Source organism: Dasypus novemcinctus, chromosome 11 (genome assembly GCF_030445035.2).
Source record: "Dasypus novemcinctus isolate mDasNov1 chromosome 11, mDasNov1.1.hap2, whole genome shotgun sequence".
In the NCBI taxonomy this organism is placed as follows: domain Eukaryota; kingdom Metazoa; phylum Chordata; class Mammalia; order Cingulata; family Dasypodidae; genus Dasypus; species Dasypus novemcinctus.
Window position 1 is genome coordinate 17,230,347 of NC_080683.1, and position 18,157 is coordinate 17,248,503.

The 18,157-nt window shown below is 34.3% G+C and overlaps 1 protein-coding gene across 7 annotated transcripts in view; it reads right to left on the reverse strand.

Moving 5' to 3' along the window:
• Positions 1-18,157, reverse strand: part of SUPT3H (SPT3 homolog, SAGA and STAGA complex component) — a 571,256-nt gene that overhangs the window by 183,534 nt on the left and 369,565 nt on the right. For 6 of the 7 annotated variants that reach the window (XM_023587587.3, XM_004454205.5, XM_058306818.2 and 3 more), the window contains exons 4-5: positions 11,478-11,564; positions 6,096-6,186 (exon numbers count right to left, since the gene is read on the reverse strand). In XM_023587587.3, the coding sequence (XP_023443355.2) occupies positions 6,096-6,186; positions 11,478-11,564 (178 nt within the window). The remainder of the gene's footprint in view (positions 1-6,095; positions 6,187-11,477; positions 11,565-18,157) is intronic. The other variant, XM_071218475.1, reaches the window with a different exon arrangement.

Here is an 18,157-nt window from a genome sequence, read left to right on the forward strand (position 1 = left end):
TATGTCATGTTTTTATTTTCATTAATCCCAAGATATATTCCAATTTCCCTTGTGATTTTTTTCTTTGATATACTGTTTTTTTTAGGAATATGTTAATTTATTTCTGCATATTTGTTAATTTTCTTTTGTAATGATTTCTAATTTAATTCCATTGTGGTCAGAGAACACTTTGTATGATTTCAAAAATTTTACATTTGTTGAGGCTTATTTTATACACACACACACATACATGGTCTGTCCCTGACAATGTTCCATGTGTGCTTGAGAACAATGTGTATTCTTTGCTGTTGTTTGGGTAAGTGTTCTGTAGATGTTTGGTTTAAAGTCTTTTATGTCCTTTTTGATCTTCTATCTAGGTGTCTCATTATTGAAAGTGGGGTACTGAAGTCAGTAAACATTACTGTTGAATTTTTTATTTCTCTCTTTAATGTAGTCAAATTTTGCCTCATGCATTTTGGGGCTCTGATGATCAATAAATATGTTTGTACTATTTATATATTCCTGAATGGATAGTCCTTTTATAATTATAAAAATGTCCCTCTTTATCTCTCTCTTCCCATTGTGTGTGTGTATGTGTGTGTGTGTATCCATCCCACCTCCCTTATAGTTGCTGTTAGCATGGTATATCTCTTTCATGCTTTTACTTTCAACTTAAAGTTTTGAGCTATGTATTTTCTATAAACATATAATTGGGTTATGTTTTTTATCCAGTCTGACAATTTCTACCTTTGATTGGATTGTTTAATCTATTCACTCTCTATTGTTATTTTTTTAAAAGATTTATTTATTTATATCCCCACCCCACCCCTGGCTGCTTGTGCTCACTGCCTGTTCTCCGTGTCCATTCACTGTGCTTTCCTCTGTGTCTGCTTGTCTTCTCTTCGTTTTCTTCCTAGAAGGCACCAGGAACTGATCGCAGGACCCTCTGATATGGGAGAGAGGAATCCAACTGCTTGAGCCACCTCAGCTCCCTGGTTTGTTGTGTCTCTCACTGTCTCTCCTTTGTGTCTTTTTTTTCCATCATCCTGCTGCACCAGCTCTCTGTGCCCCGTGGGCCAGCTCTCCATGCCGTGAGGGCCACTTTGCTTTCACCAGGAGGCCTCAGGAACCGAACCAGGATCCTCCATACAGTAGATGGGAGCTCAATTGCCTGAGCCACATATGCCTCCCCTCAATTGTTATTATTGATATGATTTATATCTGTCATTTTACTTTTTGTCTTCTGTATAGCTCATATTTTTTTGTTTCTCTGTTCCTCATTTACTGCCTTCTCCTGCATTAAGTGAATATTTTCTATTGTAATATTTTAACCCATTTAATGACTTTTAACTCGACTTTTGAGTTGAGTTAGTGGTTGTTCAAAGGCTTACAATATATATCTTACCTTATCAGAACCTATTTTAGATTTTTACTAAACTTAATTCCAATGAGATATAGAAACTACTATGATATAGTCTTATTCCCTCCTCTACATTTTTTTACTGTTTTGTTATAAACATTTGTAAGTGTTACAAGCTCAATAGTTCATGGTTATGATTACTTTATATAATTTTTTTGTAAATAAGCTGAGAGAAGAAAGGCAATCAAGTATATATTTCTAGAGTTTGTTAATTAACCATATTGCCATTACTGTTTTTTTCCCTTTTTTTCCTGTTGTATTTGAGCTTCTATCTTATGTCATTTCCTTATTCTTATACTGCTTTGTTTCCACTTACTTCACTTGTGTTGTTATTGTCAAATATACTATATTCATATATATTATTGGCCCAACATTACAATTACATATACGTTGTTTTATACAATTCTTTTTAAATCAGGTAAGAGAAGAAAGAGAATAAACATTTATACCATCTCATATTTACCTATATAATTATGTTTACAGGTATATTTTATTAATTTTCTGTGTGGAATCAGGTAACTATCACTTGCTTTTACCTGAAGGACCTTCTTTAGTATTTCTTATAAAGTGATCTGCTAGCAACAAGTTCTCCTTTTTCTTTATCTTGGAATGTCTTTATTGCACCTTCATTTTTGAAAGAGTTTTGCTGGATATAGATTTTTTGGTTGACTGTTTCAAAGTGTTTAAAGATAAAACATACTGTTTCTGATGAAAAGTAATCTTACTGGAGCTCCCTTGTATGTGGTAAGTTGTTTTTCTTTTGTCTTTTCATAATATTCTCTTTGACTCTGGCTATTAATATTTTTACTATAATGTACCTGGGTGTGTATTTCTTTGCATTCATCCTACTCTTAGTTTTTTGAGCTGTTTTCAGATTATGATTTTCATCAAATTTGGGGAGTTTTTGGCCATTATTTATTTGTATATTTTTTCTGCAACTTTTTCTTCTCTCTTTCTGGTACTCCCATTATACATAAATTGCTGCACTTAATGGTATGCTATACTTCTCTGAGGCTCTGTTAGTTTTTTTTATCTATCCTCCTTTCTCTCTGTTCTTCACACTGCAAAATCTTTAATGATCTGTGAACAGGTTCACTCATTCTCTATTCTGCTAGTTCAAATCTACTGGTGAATCCTTCTACTTAAATTTCCATTTTTGGTTATTGTACCTTTCAAGTCATAATTTCCATTTGGTCCTTTTTTATAGTTTCAATCTTTTTAATTGATATTCCTTGTATTATGAGAAAATGACATCCTAACTTACTTTTGTTTGTTTGTTTTTAGGAGGTACCGGAGATTGAACCCAGGACCTTGTGGGATTGAACCCAGGACCTTGTACATGGGAAGCAGGTGCTCAACCACTTGAGCTATATCTGCTCCCCCTAACTTTCTTTTATTCTTTAAATCTGGTTTTCTTTTAGAACTTTGAACATATTTATTATAGCTACTTTGAGGATTTTGTCTGCTAAGTTTAACATCTGAGTGCCCACAAAGGCTGTTTTAATTGACAACTTTTTGTTTTTTCCTGTTTCTTTGTAGGTTTATGTTTATTTTTTGGCTGGAAAATGGACATTTTATATATTTTTTTCTCTCTATTTTATTTCACTTTTTTAAAGATTTATTTATTTATTTCTCTCCCCTCCCCTCCCTCCACCCTGGTTGTCTGTTCTGTGTCTATTTGCTGCATTTTCTTTGTCCGCTTCTGTTGTTGTCAGCAGCACGGGAATCTGTGTTTCTTTTTGTTGTGTCATCTTGTTGTGTCAGCTCTCCGTGTGTGTGGTGCCATTCCTGGGCAGGCTGCACTTCCTTTCGTGCTGGGCGGCTCTCCTTACGGGGTGCACTCCTTGCACGTGGTGCTCCCCTACGCTGGGGACACCCCTGCGTGGCAGGCCACTCCTTGCACACATCAGCACTGCGCATGGGCCAGCTGCACACGGGTCAAGGAGGCCCCAGGTTTGAACCGCGGACCTCCAAGTCTGCCACCCCAACATTTTAGATAATACATTGTAGCAACATTAGATAATGATTTTTTTCCTATTCCTGGGGCTTCTTCTTGTTGTCTGCTTTTTTGGTTTGTTATTTGTCAGTGACTTGGTTGGACTAGTTCAACAAAGTTTATTTCCCTCACAGTGTGCAGCCTCTGATTTCACTCCTTACAAGGACAGCCTTGGGCACTTCCTCAACCACCAGGGATGACTATTGCTTTATTCAGTTCCCTTTGACTGTTTCTTTCTCTGATATTCCCATAAAGTTTCTGAATGATCTGACTCTACTGATGTAATACCCAACTAAGATTTCAGTAGCTGATTGCTTTATTGTTTTTGACAATTCTCTTGGGCATAAATTGCCCTACAGTCTGATCAAATTAATGTTGGGTCCCTTTTCAGAGTCAGGATATTACCTGTCTTTGAGTTCTGATCTGACCTCAGCAAGGCTTTTCTTAGCTGTCTTTCTCTGGTTTCTTCTGTTAACCTTCTAGCTGACTCATTGTTTCACTTGTTACCACTATTATCATGGAGCTACCAGCCTCCTCTTAACTGTTCACCACCAGAATCAGCACTATTTTTTACAAGGCTTTTAGGTAAGAAATTCCATATGCTCTGTTCCAAATAGTCAATACCCTTAGGGAGAGCTACAGAGGTGTCTGTTGTTAATCTCCTTATGGGGCAGTCCTTTGCGCCACGGTCCTGGAGGTGGGGACAGGGAAAGTGATCAGCTCTTCCCAGAGAGTAGGGAGATGGGCAGGAATGGTCGCCCTAGTCTTCTAGACTTGTCCTGACTTGTGTGAAACTTTCCTCCCTATAAGCAGACTAACATGGAGGCAATCAAGAACCAGTATTCTCAGCTTGGCATGTGTGGTATAGAGCTTCCACCCTAGGAATACAGGCTGGCTGAAAGAAGGGAGTCCCAGTCTTCTCATCTGTGACTGTCTGGAATAGAGCTTTTACAAATGGAGCTGAAGAAGATGAGAGATGCCGTGCTCCTGCTACTCCCAGACTGGGAACTGGGAGGACAGGGAGCCCCCTGTTCTTGGCCACACTTGGCCAGGGTAAAGCATTTGTCATACTGAGCTGGGGTGCTGGGAACAATGGGAGTGGGTCATGACTCAAATATAACAGACCCTTGCTTTATGAATGAGACTTAGTAAAGTTTCTTGACTATGTTTCTCCATTTGCTGTATTGTTCTTAGGGCAAGTTCCTAAGACTTTAAATGATTAATTTAAAAAATATGTTTTACCAGTTAAGTGGATGTTTCACTAGAGAGGGAGTCTACTGAGACCCACATTTTGCCATTCTAGAAGCCCTGCCTCAGAAATAGACATGTGTTATCCAGATATTTCTTATCATTTATATAGAGTATACTATAGAAATGTTTTAATGCACTTTATATAAAACACACAAAATTAGAAAATTAATTGAAGGGATTAGATTTGAAACCAATAAGGAGAGGGCATAAAACTAATATGATGGGTTAGCTCAAAGTATACTAAGTCTTACCACTTTGAGCTTCCTGTTGTTCAAAACATAGTATTAACAACCATTATGTATTCAGTGGCAAGAAAGATTAACTTCTTTTCATATATTACATTGAACCCTCACAAGAACTCCACATAGTAAGTGATATAAATTCCCTCTAACATATGAGGAAACTGACCTTCAAGTCACACAGAGATAGCAGAGAAATGGGATTAATAAGAATTCAGGCCTGTTTGGCTCCAAGTCTGAATTATTTATGCCCTCTGTGAAACGAATCATTTAAACTCACCTGGATAACTATTCTCTAGGCATTCTATAAGAATTGCAGGAATATTACATAGGCAACATTGAGTAATAGATTTGATCAGAAATTTTTTTTTTTACAAAGCTATTTCACTTGCTGATTTATTGAGGGTAAATGAAAGCAAGTAGTTCTCTTTAAAAAATCTATTGACTCTTCAGTTGGTTCTGAATAGTTTTCTATGGTTCTCCTTAATCTAGTAGAGTTGATTTAGCTACTTTATTAATCAACATACCTTTTAGCAATGAATACCATCATATAATGACTGTAATCAACATACAAAAATCTGAGTTATTTCTTAAAAATTGCATTTTATCTTAATTTAATAAGTATTATTTAGTACATCCTAATTTAGGTTTAGCAGTGCTTGCTTTTACACCATATTTTTTTTCCCTAAATATTCTAAAATGGGGAACAGAGTTGGTTGATTAGATAAGGAAAATTTTCTATTCTGTGTCCACTATTCTTTAGATTTCAAACTGCACAAAAAACAACACACACATGCCAGAATGAGGTGACTTTATGTCATAAAAAAAAATTACCTTTGATAATTAACAAAAATCCATGTGTCAATTCCAAAGACATATAATAGTTTTAAGTCCCTATATCCACCACAGAAAATTTTGCTTGCTAAAATCAACTGTTGTGAATCAGCTTGAGTCCCTTAAGTTTCATGATACTCTGATGTAAAGCAGGACACTTTCTTGAAAGAAAGAACTGAAATACTGGATTACTGTGAAGTCACATAAATAGAAAATCACAAGATTAAGTTGCCAACTAAGTAAATATTTGGATAATTTCTAAACTGTAAATGTGTCCTTTTCTGTTGATACTATTTACATTGACAGTTCATAAATGGGTAGTTTAGCAGATGTGGTATAAGCTATTATTTTCAGTTTAGTGTTTTGTTTTGGTTACCTTCCAGAAGATCATCCTCATCTATCCCTTTGACAATCTTTGATTTGTAATCTCGGAAAAACATGTATTTTAGCAGTCTTCTAAGTTTTTTCTATCAAAAAAAAAAAGAAGTAAATAAGAAAAATTTATAAACATATTCATCTTAGTATGATAACTAAATTTAACAAACTTATACCCCAAAATCACTGGGAAAAAAATAGCAATCCTTAGCATAATACTATAAAAGACAAATGTAGTTATCAAATTAGACTGGAAAGATAAAATACAAGAATTTTTAAAAGCATTTTTCATTTGCAAGTATCCAGATGCTCCAGAATCACAGTAATTGCTTTTTAAATGTTTTATAAAAAATTTTAAATTCCTTCTGAATATTGTGAAAAATACCACACTTCTCTTATCAAGTTGACTACCCTGATATTATGGAATTTTACATATATCCAAGGCAAAAATTTATTTTAAAAAACATACAAATCAAAATGAGTTTGTAACAATTACTTTAAAAAGACAGTCTCTCTTTAAAAAAAATTTTTTTTTTTTTTAAATTTTTTAGTCTGAAAATATTTTCACTTAGTTAGAAAAGCTGTTCTATGTATTATATTTCTGGAAAAGATGCTGTAATATGAACAGCATATTTTTTTTCTGAAACTCAAAGCTAATGAATGATAGCTGGATCTTGATGGTCTACTTTACATTTATTATAAGCCCACAACACTGCTTACCTTTGAAAGCAACTGATAATACTTTGTAGTCTGTCCTATGTTTGTACTTAGAAAGTATTATTATTGCCTTCTGACCTTCAGGATTAAGATTTCTCATATATGAAACATACTGCATTTTATAAAGGATGTTTATATGCATATCATTTGATGTTTTCAATAACTGTCACAAGAGACAAGTATTATCATCTCCTTTCAATACAAGGAAACCAAGGTTAAGAACGGTTTTATAACTAGGACTTAGCAGGGCCAGAAGTAGACCATAACCCTTTGAACCTTGGTTTGTTCATTTATAAAGTAAGAAGAGTACTTCCCTCATGGGCCTTTAGTGAAGAATAACCGTAAGACTTAGTAAAGCTGCTTAGTGCAGTATATAAAACATGGTAGGCAGTCAATAAATACTGGTTGAATAGGAACTGGAATTAAAAAAAAAAACAAAAAAAACCTATGTAGCTGCCGTTTCGTACCCTTCTTTTCTCTTTGTCTTGATTCCATTCATTACTTTTTAAAAAGTTTGTCTTATTATACCTATATGTTACCTTAAATTTTTTTTGGATCATGTAAGCACATAAACACATTGTTATTTTGAGCAAAAAGATAAGAAAAATGGTGACTATTCTATTACAACTATAACTATGTTTTCTCTTGCTGAAAAGATCCTGGTTAAGAGTTTCTCTTGGCAGTAGAAGACTGGTATACATTCTTGTAGCATCGATATGATTTTAAACTCCCCTCCCCCCCCCAAAAAAAGTGTCATTGTGGACTCTTTCATTTGCTTACCTTATAAAGAACTTGACTTGTGTCAATAAAAAGAAAATTTGACTGCAGGCATAATATAAAATACTGTTAACTTCATTGTTCCCCAGACACCTTTATAAAGAATCTTTGCCAAAGATCCTTATTTATGACATATATTATGATGAACCCTCACAAGAACTCCACACAGTAAGTCATATAATTTCCCTCTAATATATGAGGCTTCTTCAGGCTCCTTCCTCACAGCACCATTACTGTACAGCATTTGATGCCTACCTTGCCTTAATCCTCTCGAATATAATGAAGTTACCAAATCCAGCAAATTATTATTCTTCACTGTCTCTTAGAATTCTTCATTCCTTTTCCTTTCTAGAGCCAATATCCTAACCATACTTTGCCTTGATTACTAAAGTAATATCCTGGTTAATTTCTAGACATTTGGTCCATTTTACATATGACTACTATACTACCTGAGCCTCACTACAAGCAGAAACTTGTATTAAAACAAGGCTGTGGCAGTTTAAAAATATTTATGAATTCCAAAAAGAGATACTGATTATGTTTGTAAACTGGTCTGTTCCACTGGTGTGATACTCCTTTGACTGTATTAAATTCAGAGGTTTCACTTTTACTTTATTAAATCAAGATTAGGGCTTTGATTTGACCACACCATTAGGGTGAGTCCCTGCCCCTTGGTGGGCTGATAAAATAGACTCTCACAATGAAGTAGATACACAGAAGCAGATCATGGAAGAGGAATGAACTCTGATCCTGCAGCCCCAGGAAGAGAGATGAGCCTGGCAGTTTGCAGCTGAAGAGAAGACAGCAGCTGAGAAGCCCTGAGAGATGAGCCTTATGCCAACCTACAGCTGAGATAGGAAGGGGCTGGGACTGCGGAACCTTAAGAGGAAGAAGGAAGGCTGAACCCTTGCAGACGTTGTCTGCCATCTTGCTTCAACAGGTGGCAACAGAGTTTGGTGAGAAAGTACCGCTTGTGGTTCCTTGAGCTAGACTCTTTAAGGCCTTGTGACTGTAAGCTTCTATCCCAAATAAAAACCCTTCATAAAAACCAACGTATTTGTTACTTTGCCTCAGTATCCCTTTTGGCTGACTAATACAAAGGCCTATATCCTCTCACCTAATTACATAACTTTGAAATTCTGCATCTTAAACTGCTTCTTCATCTATCTACACATGCTGATTTCCTAAACTAGGTAATAAGCTTCTTGAAAGTGAACCCATTTCCCTTTCTTCAATTCTTCATATCATCTAACAGTGGTTGAACTAAATATTTATAAAATTAATTGGCAGAGTGGTCAATGTGCTATTTGTAGGACTCTGAGTCTCATTACATAAGGAACAGAAAATATGTGACCTGTAGATCCAGGTTTAGTCAACATTCAGTCCATCATAACTAAGTTATTACAAAGAAATACAGTAATTGTATGTTAGAAATGATAGCAAGGTCATACAAAAGGGCAGATGGGATTCCTTATTTAAAAACAAACAAACAAACAAACGAACAAACAAAAAACCAGAGCCACAAGCATGCAAGAATGGTGGAAGGAAAATGAGCAAGTGTAATTGAAAGGTCAGGGGAAAACAAAGGAGAAATGCAACATGGAACATTAGGATGCAGGCACTGCTTATTCATTTGGGATAATATCAACCCTGGCAACTATGGTTACTTTTTTACATGTGAAAAAGATGTAACTTTTATTAGAAAGATGTAACATATTACAGAGTATTTTCTGCTCATAGAAAATAGTTATCACAAAATTAGAGAGGCTTAAAATTTTAATACCAGAGTTCAAAAAATAAGAAGGGCAAATCTTAAACTTTAAAATTATGATTCCCAGGGATGAGCACTGAGGGATTATTATCAAGTGTCAACTAGGATGCATTTGGAAAAAGACCTTGACAAAAAGGAGGACATATTAAATACAAATGAGTTTCTATGGCTAAGAGATTTCAAAGTGAGTTGGGAGGTCATTTTAGAGGTTACGCTTATGCACATTTCAGCAGAATTTCATTGACTGCCATAGTAAATAATGCCTTAAACAGTGGGGCTCTACAGACATCTAGACACTATAGGCAGGATGTCTAGAGACATTTAGACACTAAATTCAGGAATTTGGCACCCTGTCAGTTGGTCTTACTTTGGAAAATATGTTCCACTGTAACAGACTCATTTATAATTTCCCTACAATGGCTCTTCTGCCCCTTTTATTTGAACCTGTAATTAGCACTATACTTGTTAAATATAAACCCCAGAGACTTAAATCTTCAGTCTATTCATATGCTGGTTGAGCCCTGAATCTCAGCAGAGTTGCAACACCTACTCGCCAGTGCACTGGACTTTCCCAGGGCAACTAACAAAAGGATGATGATGGACAATGCCCATCTCAAAAAACAGAGAGTATCTACAACTGCAAGTAAGACAGTTCCATTCTTCTGCCCCATGGGATCTAAGCCCCCTCTCAATCAGAAATAGATGGGCATCACCATTCCCAAATCCTCAAGTTGAGGAATGAACAAACGTAAGGGGGGATGCAACTATAGACTAAAGTAGCCATCATTATTCTAGCAATGGAAGAACTTGTACCACTGATATAAAACAGCTGCCACCAGAGGTTTTGAGGGGAGGGAGAGGAAAGAATGGGTATAATATGGGCATTTTTGGGGCTTTGGAATTTTCCTGCATGACATTGCAATGACGGATACAGGCCATTATATATTTTGTCAAAACCTATAAAATTGTGCAGTGCAAAGGGCAAACAATAGCCTATGGTAAGTAGCAATGCTTCAATATGTGTTCATAAATTGTAACAAATGTACCACACTAATGAAAGATGTTGCTAACAGAGGAAAGCATGGGAGAGGGAGAGAGTGGTATATGGGAATTTCCCATATTTTTGATATAACATTTATGTAAGCCAAAGCTTCTTTAAAAAGAAAAAAAAAAATAGAAATAGCAAATCTTTATGCTAGAAGGATAAACTTTATTGATTTGCTTTTTCCCCATAGTATAAAATTACAGGAAAATAAATATACCACTAAGTTACATACTTAGAAAAGAGTGAACAGTCAATATTTAGTGACTATTTTGTAGCAATGATAATTATATAGTTAGATGACTAAGTAGACATCTAAGGATAAGTGAGTGTGATGGTTAACTCCATGTGTCAACTTGGCTAGGTATGGTAACCTGTTGTTTGGTCAAGCACTGGCGTGCTTATTACTGTGAGAGTATTTGAAAGGCGTTATTTGTATCTATGATGAGTTGATTGCATCTACAATCAACAAAGGGAAATGCCCTTAGGAATGTGGGGATTCTCCTCATCTAATTAGTTGGAGGTCTTATAAGCCAGAACTGAAGAATTCAGAGGTCAGAATAAGAATTTCAGCATTGGCTTTTGCTGAAATTTCTAGGCAGCCAGCTTGCCCTGGAGAGTCTGGACCAAGAACTTCAGCATCAACTTTACTGGAGTTTCCAGCTTGCAGCACGTCCTAGGGAGTTCAGACTTGCTACCTGCCATGGTCACGTGAGCCAATTCCTTGTAATAAATGGCTTTATAGCTACATTATCTGTTTCTATATCTAATCTATACCTACATCTACCTATCTATAATGTATCTCTTGTTGGTTCTGTTTCTCTAGAGAACCCTGACTAACACAGTAAGGATTAGTTATCACAGTTTTTATACTGATGCCCATATCCATATAAAAATAAATATCAGTTTTCTTATAGTAAACCCATTTTTTGTGCAAACTACCAAAACTACAGCATCAGTTCATTAGTTATGATTCAGATTTGCAAGCTACATAGTAAAGGTACATAGTTTCTTTATTTAAGTGCAATTAAGTACTAAGCATGGCATTTTAATGCAAGGAAATTGTTTTATATTACCTTATCTTTGCGCATCAAAAACAGAAGATCTTCAGCAGAAATTACTCTTGCTCCACGTAGCTGAGAAACTTCAGCAGCTTGCTGTAACTAACAACAAAGAAAATTCAGAAATTTTTCTCAAAAATATAAATTAAATATTCTACAGTCATGATGTCTCAAGAGAGATAAAGATACTAAAAATTAAAAACCTTTGGGAATAATCCAGCAATCACATTATTGCTTTTAAAAGCAAAATGTCTTGTGTTTTAGGATATTAAAAAAGCAATTAAATTATGAGCCCACCTGTAACTGATACAATAAACAGAACTCCTTGATTTCTTTCATGCAAAAGAAAAATCATTCATAGCTTCCAGAAATGCATTAATGCACCTGAAAATAATTTTATGAAATTTTATCCTTCATACCCATGTGAGCAATGGTTTCACTCAGTATCACTAGTTGAATAAGTATATTATTAATCTGAGCTCCCATGCTGGTATGATTTGAAATAGGCCCATTCAGAACTTTAAAAGATCAACAAAAACAGTAGCTGTTTCTAATATCCAAAGGAAAAAAAAATACTTTTAGTTTTGGCAAGTCTTCAGTGGGTAAAGGATTCAGTCCATAAATCATAATACTGGACTGCATTAATTTCTTTCCACACTAATCACATGCACACAAAACATTAACTGTATTTGGAATGTACAACACAAAACATACTGCATGAAAAGTTAGATTCCCCCTGAAATGTTCATCTGGGCTCTTATATCTACCAAGCCAAGAGTTTTCAGGAATTCAGAAGTCTTAGAAACATAATCTTACATGAAAATGACTTGGAAAATAAAAGAATGTGAAAAATGATAGTTCTATTTTTTGGCACAGGCAAAATCAGTTTCTTATTCTGATTAGTTGGAAGGAACATAAAATACATCCATCTGAAAAAAATAAAGATGCTGGAGAAAACACACAAAAATGTGCCTGTAACTTCTTCCAAATTTGATCAAATCATGCTGATTGCACCAAACCAACTCTATCCATTCTAAAACATTGTAAAAATATTTACATATAAAAGTTGTTCCTGAATGCATCCTTCTTTGAAAGCAATAAATCTAAGATATTCCTGAGAACTAATCTCTAAAAGTGACACTGTTATCTTAACAATTATATGAAATCAAATAGTATATTTGTGCTAAAGAAATTCTGCTTGAATGTTTAAGGGATTTTGCTAAGCTTCAAACCTTCTCTAAATATACAGACTACAGAATAGACTATAAACTCCCTATGTGTCAGCCTTACCACTGAATTTCCTGAATACCCGTGGTTGGCATATAAACATAATTCTACCTAAATATAGAAATTTAAATTTAACTGTGAATCATTTAAAAGAAATCTCGGGGTGGAGCGGGGGAGGGGCAGCTAAAAGATGATGTATCTACCCAGAATGAAACTAAAAAATTTCAGTAGACGTGAACATATTTTTCCAAAAACTGGAAGTGTCAAGGAAATATGTGTATACATGATTTTTCAAATAAAATAATTTCAATCATAGTCTAAAATACATGCAATCTGTATAGAGAATAATATGGGATATATATCCATTTTTCTGGACACATACAGAGAAAGAAACTGGAGGCAGCATTGTCAAGTAACTTTTTATTTCCTTAAATAAAGAGTGGTGATGATTCGAAAACTGTAATGCACTCTACAAACACAGGTAATTTTACTCATGTTAAAATAGAATCAGGATAAATATGAATCCCAAAATAGTTTTCCCAGTTAATCAATGCTTTATTCACACTATTTATAAATAATCTCTATATATAACACTCTTCACAATGCCACTTTACAAGCACATTAACCAGGAAAAGAAAGAATATGGAAAATAAAGACATAGAAGAATTAGCTATTTTAACCTTTTTTTCCCCCAAAACCAGTACATGAATATTATAAAGCTCTGGAATTCATGTCATGTTAAACTGTCATATTTAGCAGGAAAACTTTACTTCTGATTTTCATCTCCCTTATTTTCTCATTTCTCTCACCTTATCGCAGTAGCAAAGCTAATATTGCTCAGTCTGCCTCAGACTCCCAGGCTGGGAGTGCTCTGGGATGGAAAGGATCATCACTGTGTCATCTCACCTGGGCCTTTCCAGCCCTGATCAATACCATGCTTCAGAATGACCCCTTCCAAACTCGGAGTGCCTTTTCCCAGCAAGGGAAGCAATCTTACTAGCTAAAGTAAGGCATGCATTACTCATTGGCTTACTTCTAGAAACTTTCGCCTACTCCTATCTGAAGGAGTAAAGAAACTCCTCTTTAACAACACAAGCTTAAAAAACAGGTAAGCAGTTTGGCAATCCAGTTCCTACAAGGGCACTGAGCTCAAGATTAGTAGATTTAATGGGAAAACAATACTAGAACCAGGAAACAAATATCATAAAATACTTGTAAAACCTTTAGTATTAAAAAAAAAAGTTAATCTATATTCTAAGAAATCCTTTCATTTCATAATCTCTGAGAATAAATGAGAGCTCTAATTCATTATTCATTAAAACAAATCCAATATTTCTGGCAGGAATTAAAATAACATGAAATAATGGCACAATGTATAATTTTTTATTTCATAAGGAAATTAGTAAACATTGAGTTGTATTGTAAAATATATAAGAAATGGTAAAGGCATACTTTAAGCCTCATCACTAGTTTAATGAGTATAGAAAGTTAATTTTCTTAACTATGTTAAAGGTATGGTAATAGTAACTGTAGTTTTTTTTTGCAACTTAGTAATAACATTTCGCTGAAAGCAATATTATTCTACCACAATAGCAACTCAGTTGCAGTATTTCAGTTTAATATTATCTCTACTCTTCAAAGCAAACTCAATGTAATATACATGTAACAATGTTGAAAGTGAAAAATTTCCCTAATATATTAAAATACATCATGTTTTTGCATTTTAAGATACTTTATTGGGAGGTTGAGCATTAAAAGGTGCACTTTAAATATTACATGTTATCTCAAATACCTCATCTTTGATTCTACAAATGAATCTCTTCCTAATTTCTCATTGCTACCAATGACACTAACATTTAAACTCACATTTTTTTCTTGCTTTATTATGTTTTCACCAACTTCTACTGATTTTATTATTTGTTTCAATCTACTAAGGGTCTTGAATTTGCTCTCTACTTTCACAGTATTCATCCTAATCCTAAATTTATGTTATTTAATTTCAATGTCTCCAAACAAACTGTGATCTGCCCTAGATTTAATAATGAAAATGATCTTCCTTAAATATAATGTCCACAATTCTTGTTCCAGGATCTGTAATATTATCTATTATCTAACTTAATCTGGTCTTTAAAGCCCAGCTGACTAATTTTCCCTAAATCTTCATGCTTATTACATTTTTGGTTTTTCTCTCATATGATTCTACTTTTTGAGATCTAATAATTTAGGTCCTACATGCCTTTATGTACTTAAAAATTGTCAAATTCCTGATTCCTTAGGGTATGCAATAATTTCTTCAAAATCATTTTCTCATGGAAAATTTCTCTATACAAGTTTATAACCTAGCCTTGGAACTTAAATGCTCTATTTACATTATTTTAATTGTACAAGTCAACAAGTTTCTTCTATATCTGCCTCAACCAGTTTCCTAACAGCCCTGGCCTTCTGATTTCCTTTCAAATAATATCTCTATGTCCAGGACCACTGATCCCGAATGGGCAGCTCAGAAAAGAAAAGAAGCAAGCAGTTCTTCCCTAGGGCTAGGACTCACATTATTATCCAGTTTGTCCATGCCTGTAACTACTTGGTGTCCAAGACCTCTTCAAGTCCAGACCTGCTGTTGACACCTTAGATGACCAGTCTGACCCTTCCTGGCTGATTCCATAGTGTACTTACTCCATTCTGGAGTAAATTTGTACCTATTTTTTCCAGGGCTGATTATCCTGAAGCGGGAGTCATTGATTGTCTGATTTACATCTGTCAGGTTGAAGTTCTAGTCCTAGTTTCATCTGCCACCCCTGTCCAGCTATTACTTAAATCTCAAAGTAAGGAGCTCATATTTGGGTGCTGCTTCTACATTTGTTTTCTCCATCTAGAACTATGATGTCCAATCTGGTAACCACTATCTATATGTAGCTACTTAAAATTAAAATTAATTAAAATTAAATTAAATTCAAATGTCAGTTCCTTAGTTATTCTATCCACAATTTTAAGTGTTAGCATAGCCACACCTGGTTGGTAGCTATTGTACTGAATACAGCACACATAAAACATGTTCACCATCACAGAAAGTTCTAGCCAAACAGTGCTGATCTAAAGCAGGCGTCAGCAAACATTTTCTGTAAAGGTCCATGTAGCAAATATATTAGACTTTGCAGTCCATATGCTCTCTGGCACAACTATTCAATTTTACATTGTAACACAAAAGTATCCATAGACAATACATAAGCAAATGGACATGGCTATGTTTCAATTAAAGTTTATTTATAAAAGCAAGCAGCAGGCCAGATTTGGTCTGTGGGCCATAGTTTGCTGGTTCCAGATATGGAATATAGGTAATTTAAAGCAGAAATCATCAATTTTCCTTGTGTTACATACAGTATTGTCTAGAAGTACCATAATCTGCAAAGAGTAGTAGGACAAACATTGCTAAAAATTTGAGCTCAAAATAGTATCTTTTAAAAAAACTTAAATTTGAATTAACTAAACATTCATCTTCAGTTATTTTAAACTTCAATAATTCAACAAGAACCAAGAATATAATTAGTAATGATAAGAAGCTTGCCTTCTAACACACAGGACTATAATGCCAAAGTTATTTCTATTATAAGGCAAACTGTTCTCAGCATGACCAAGGTTCTAGCTTTGTTCCTTTTCCAGTAGAAATTTTTTTTTTTTCCCTACAACAGTATAAAGATCTGTCTTCTGGGATGGTTTCCAATATATTGTCTATATTTTACCGTTGGGATTAAAATTGAAAAAGAATTTTAAGTACAGCATTTAAAGTTGATCCCTAAAAGCTTGATAGTATAAAATATTATTTATGAATATTTTTAAAAAATAATGAAATATCTGGATTCTTCCCTTTTTTATGCAACATAGGTATAATTTCATTATTGGAACTGTTAGAAAATATTCTGTTTAAAAAGTGACATTGGGTTCTTAAACTCCTTCAAAACCAGAATCTCCAAATAGCTGATATATAAACAAATAAAGGTCATCATTAATATGTCTAGGCCTATTTCCTATTTATAAAGAAAGGATAAAGAGAAATTGGTTTCAATTGATGGAAAGTGAGAACGTTTTTTAAAAAAATCACTGAGTAATTAAATGCTAGGAATTCAAGGCATCTTCATCCTCAGAGAACTTAAAAATGTAACGATTATCTGTCTCATATCAGTGGCACTAATTTGAGAATTTCATTGTCAAAGAACCTGGATCACATGCTATATGGTCCTTCTAATTCTGACTCTCATCACAGGACATTTACCATTCAGTGAAGCAAAGCTAAGCTGCAAATATCTACACATCTTTACTATAACTTCACGTATTTGTGATATAGATCTGAGCAAAACAGCTCTGGGAATGAAATCAGGTTTTTAGAGATTAAGTGTTCTAATTTAACCCTTGATTCTTTTGCTTCCTTTCCTCCTGCATTTGGGCAGGGTCCACATAAACTCAGCAAAAAGATTTCTCTAAAGTTCTAAATGGTCTTAAAAGTACAGCAAAATTGAGTTAATTATTCCAAAATCATTAAGATACTGAAAACATTCCATTTTAACCACACTTTCTTCTGCACCTCTTTCCTTTGGGCTGAAGTCTCTGGGTCTTTCCACTTTGGGGATAAAAGGCAGGAGTTGCAGAGAACTAGTGTCATGAAGACGCAGAATACTGCATCAGGTTGTCATGGACTAAAATTATTTGACTGTCTTTAAATCCATCAGGTTCTAGGGTTAGGCTATGAAAGGACAGTTCTGCTTGCAACCATACTTGACAGCCATACATAATTTCAAAGGTCCCCTCCCAATCCTCCATGATGTAATTGAAAGAACATGGAGTTAGGAAAACTACACTCCAATTCCAACTTAGCCACTAAATAACTTTGTAACTTTAGACACATGAAATAACTTCTTTAGATTTATTTGTCTATATGTTTAATTTTTTTAGTTGAAACATACAGTCAATGACTTTAATGACTAGTAGGAAAACTAATAATCTTAGTAATAATGGATATCAAATATTGAATACCTAATCTGTATCAAGCACTGTGCTATGTGTTTTACAAATATTTAATTCTAATTTTTAATTTTTTTTCAAAGTTAAAATGCATGTAATTTTAAAAGTAAAAAATGTATTTTATAATGATAGGAATATCCTGCCGCAAATCTTCCGAATCAGTATTCCTGTTTCTAGGGGCAACTACTTTCAACCTTTTTGGTTTGTTCTCCTTTTATTTGTTTCCATATTTCAAATATGCTTATAATGCCTTTTTTGGTTTATTTTTCAACTTTAAGTATTATCAATTGACTTTTTACTGTGGGAGGTGATGATGATTTAGCATTCTCAGACTCTCCAAATTTAATCTCCTCTTTCTTCCCATCTTGATCTTAGCTGTAAAAGTATAATTTTTTATTAAATTAATAACCATTGCTTATAATATTATGGCTGTAGAAACATTATTCACAGCTTGG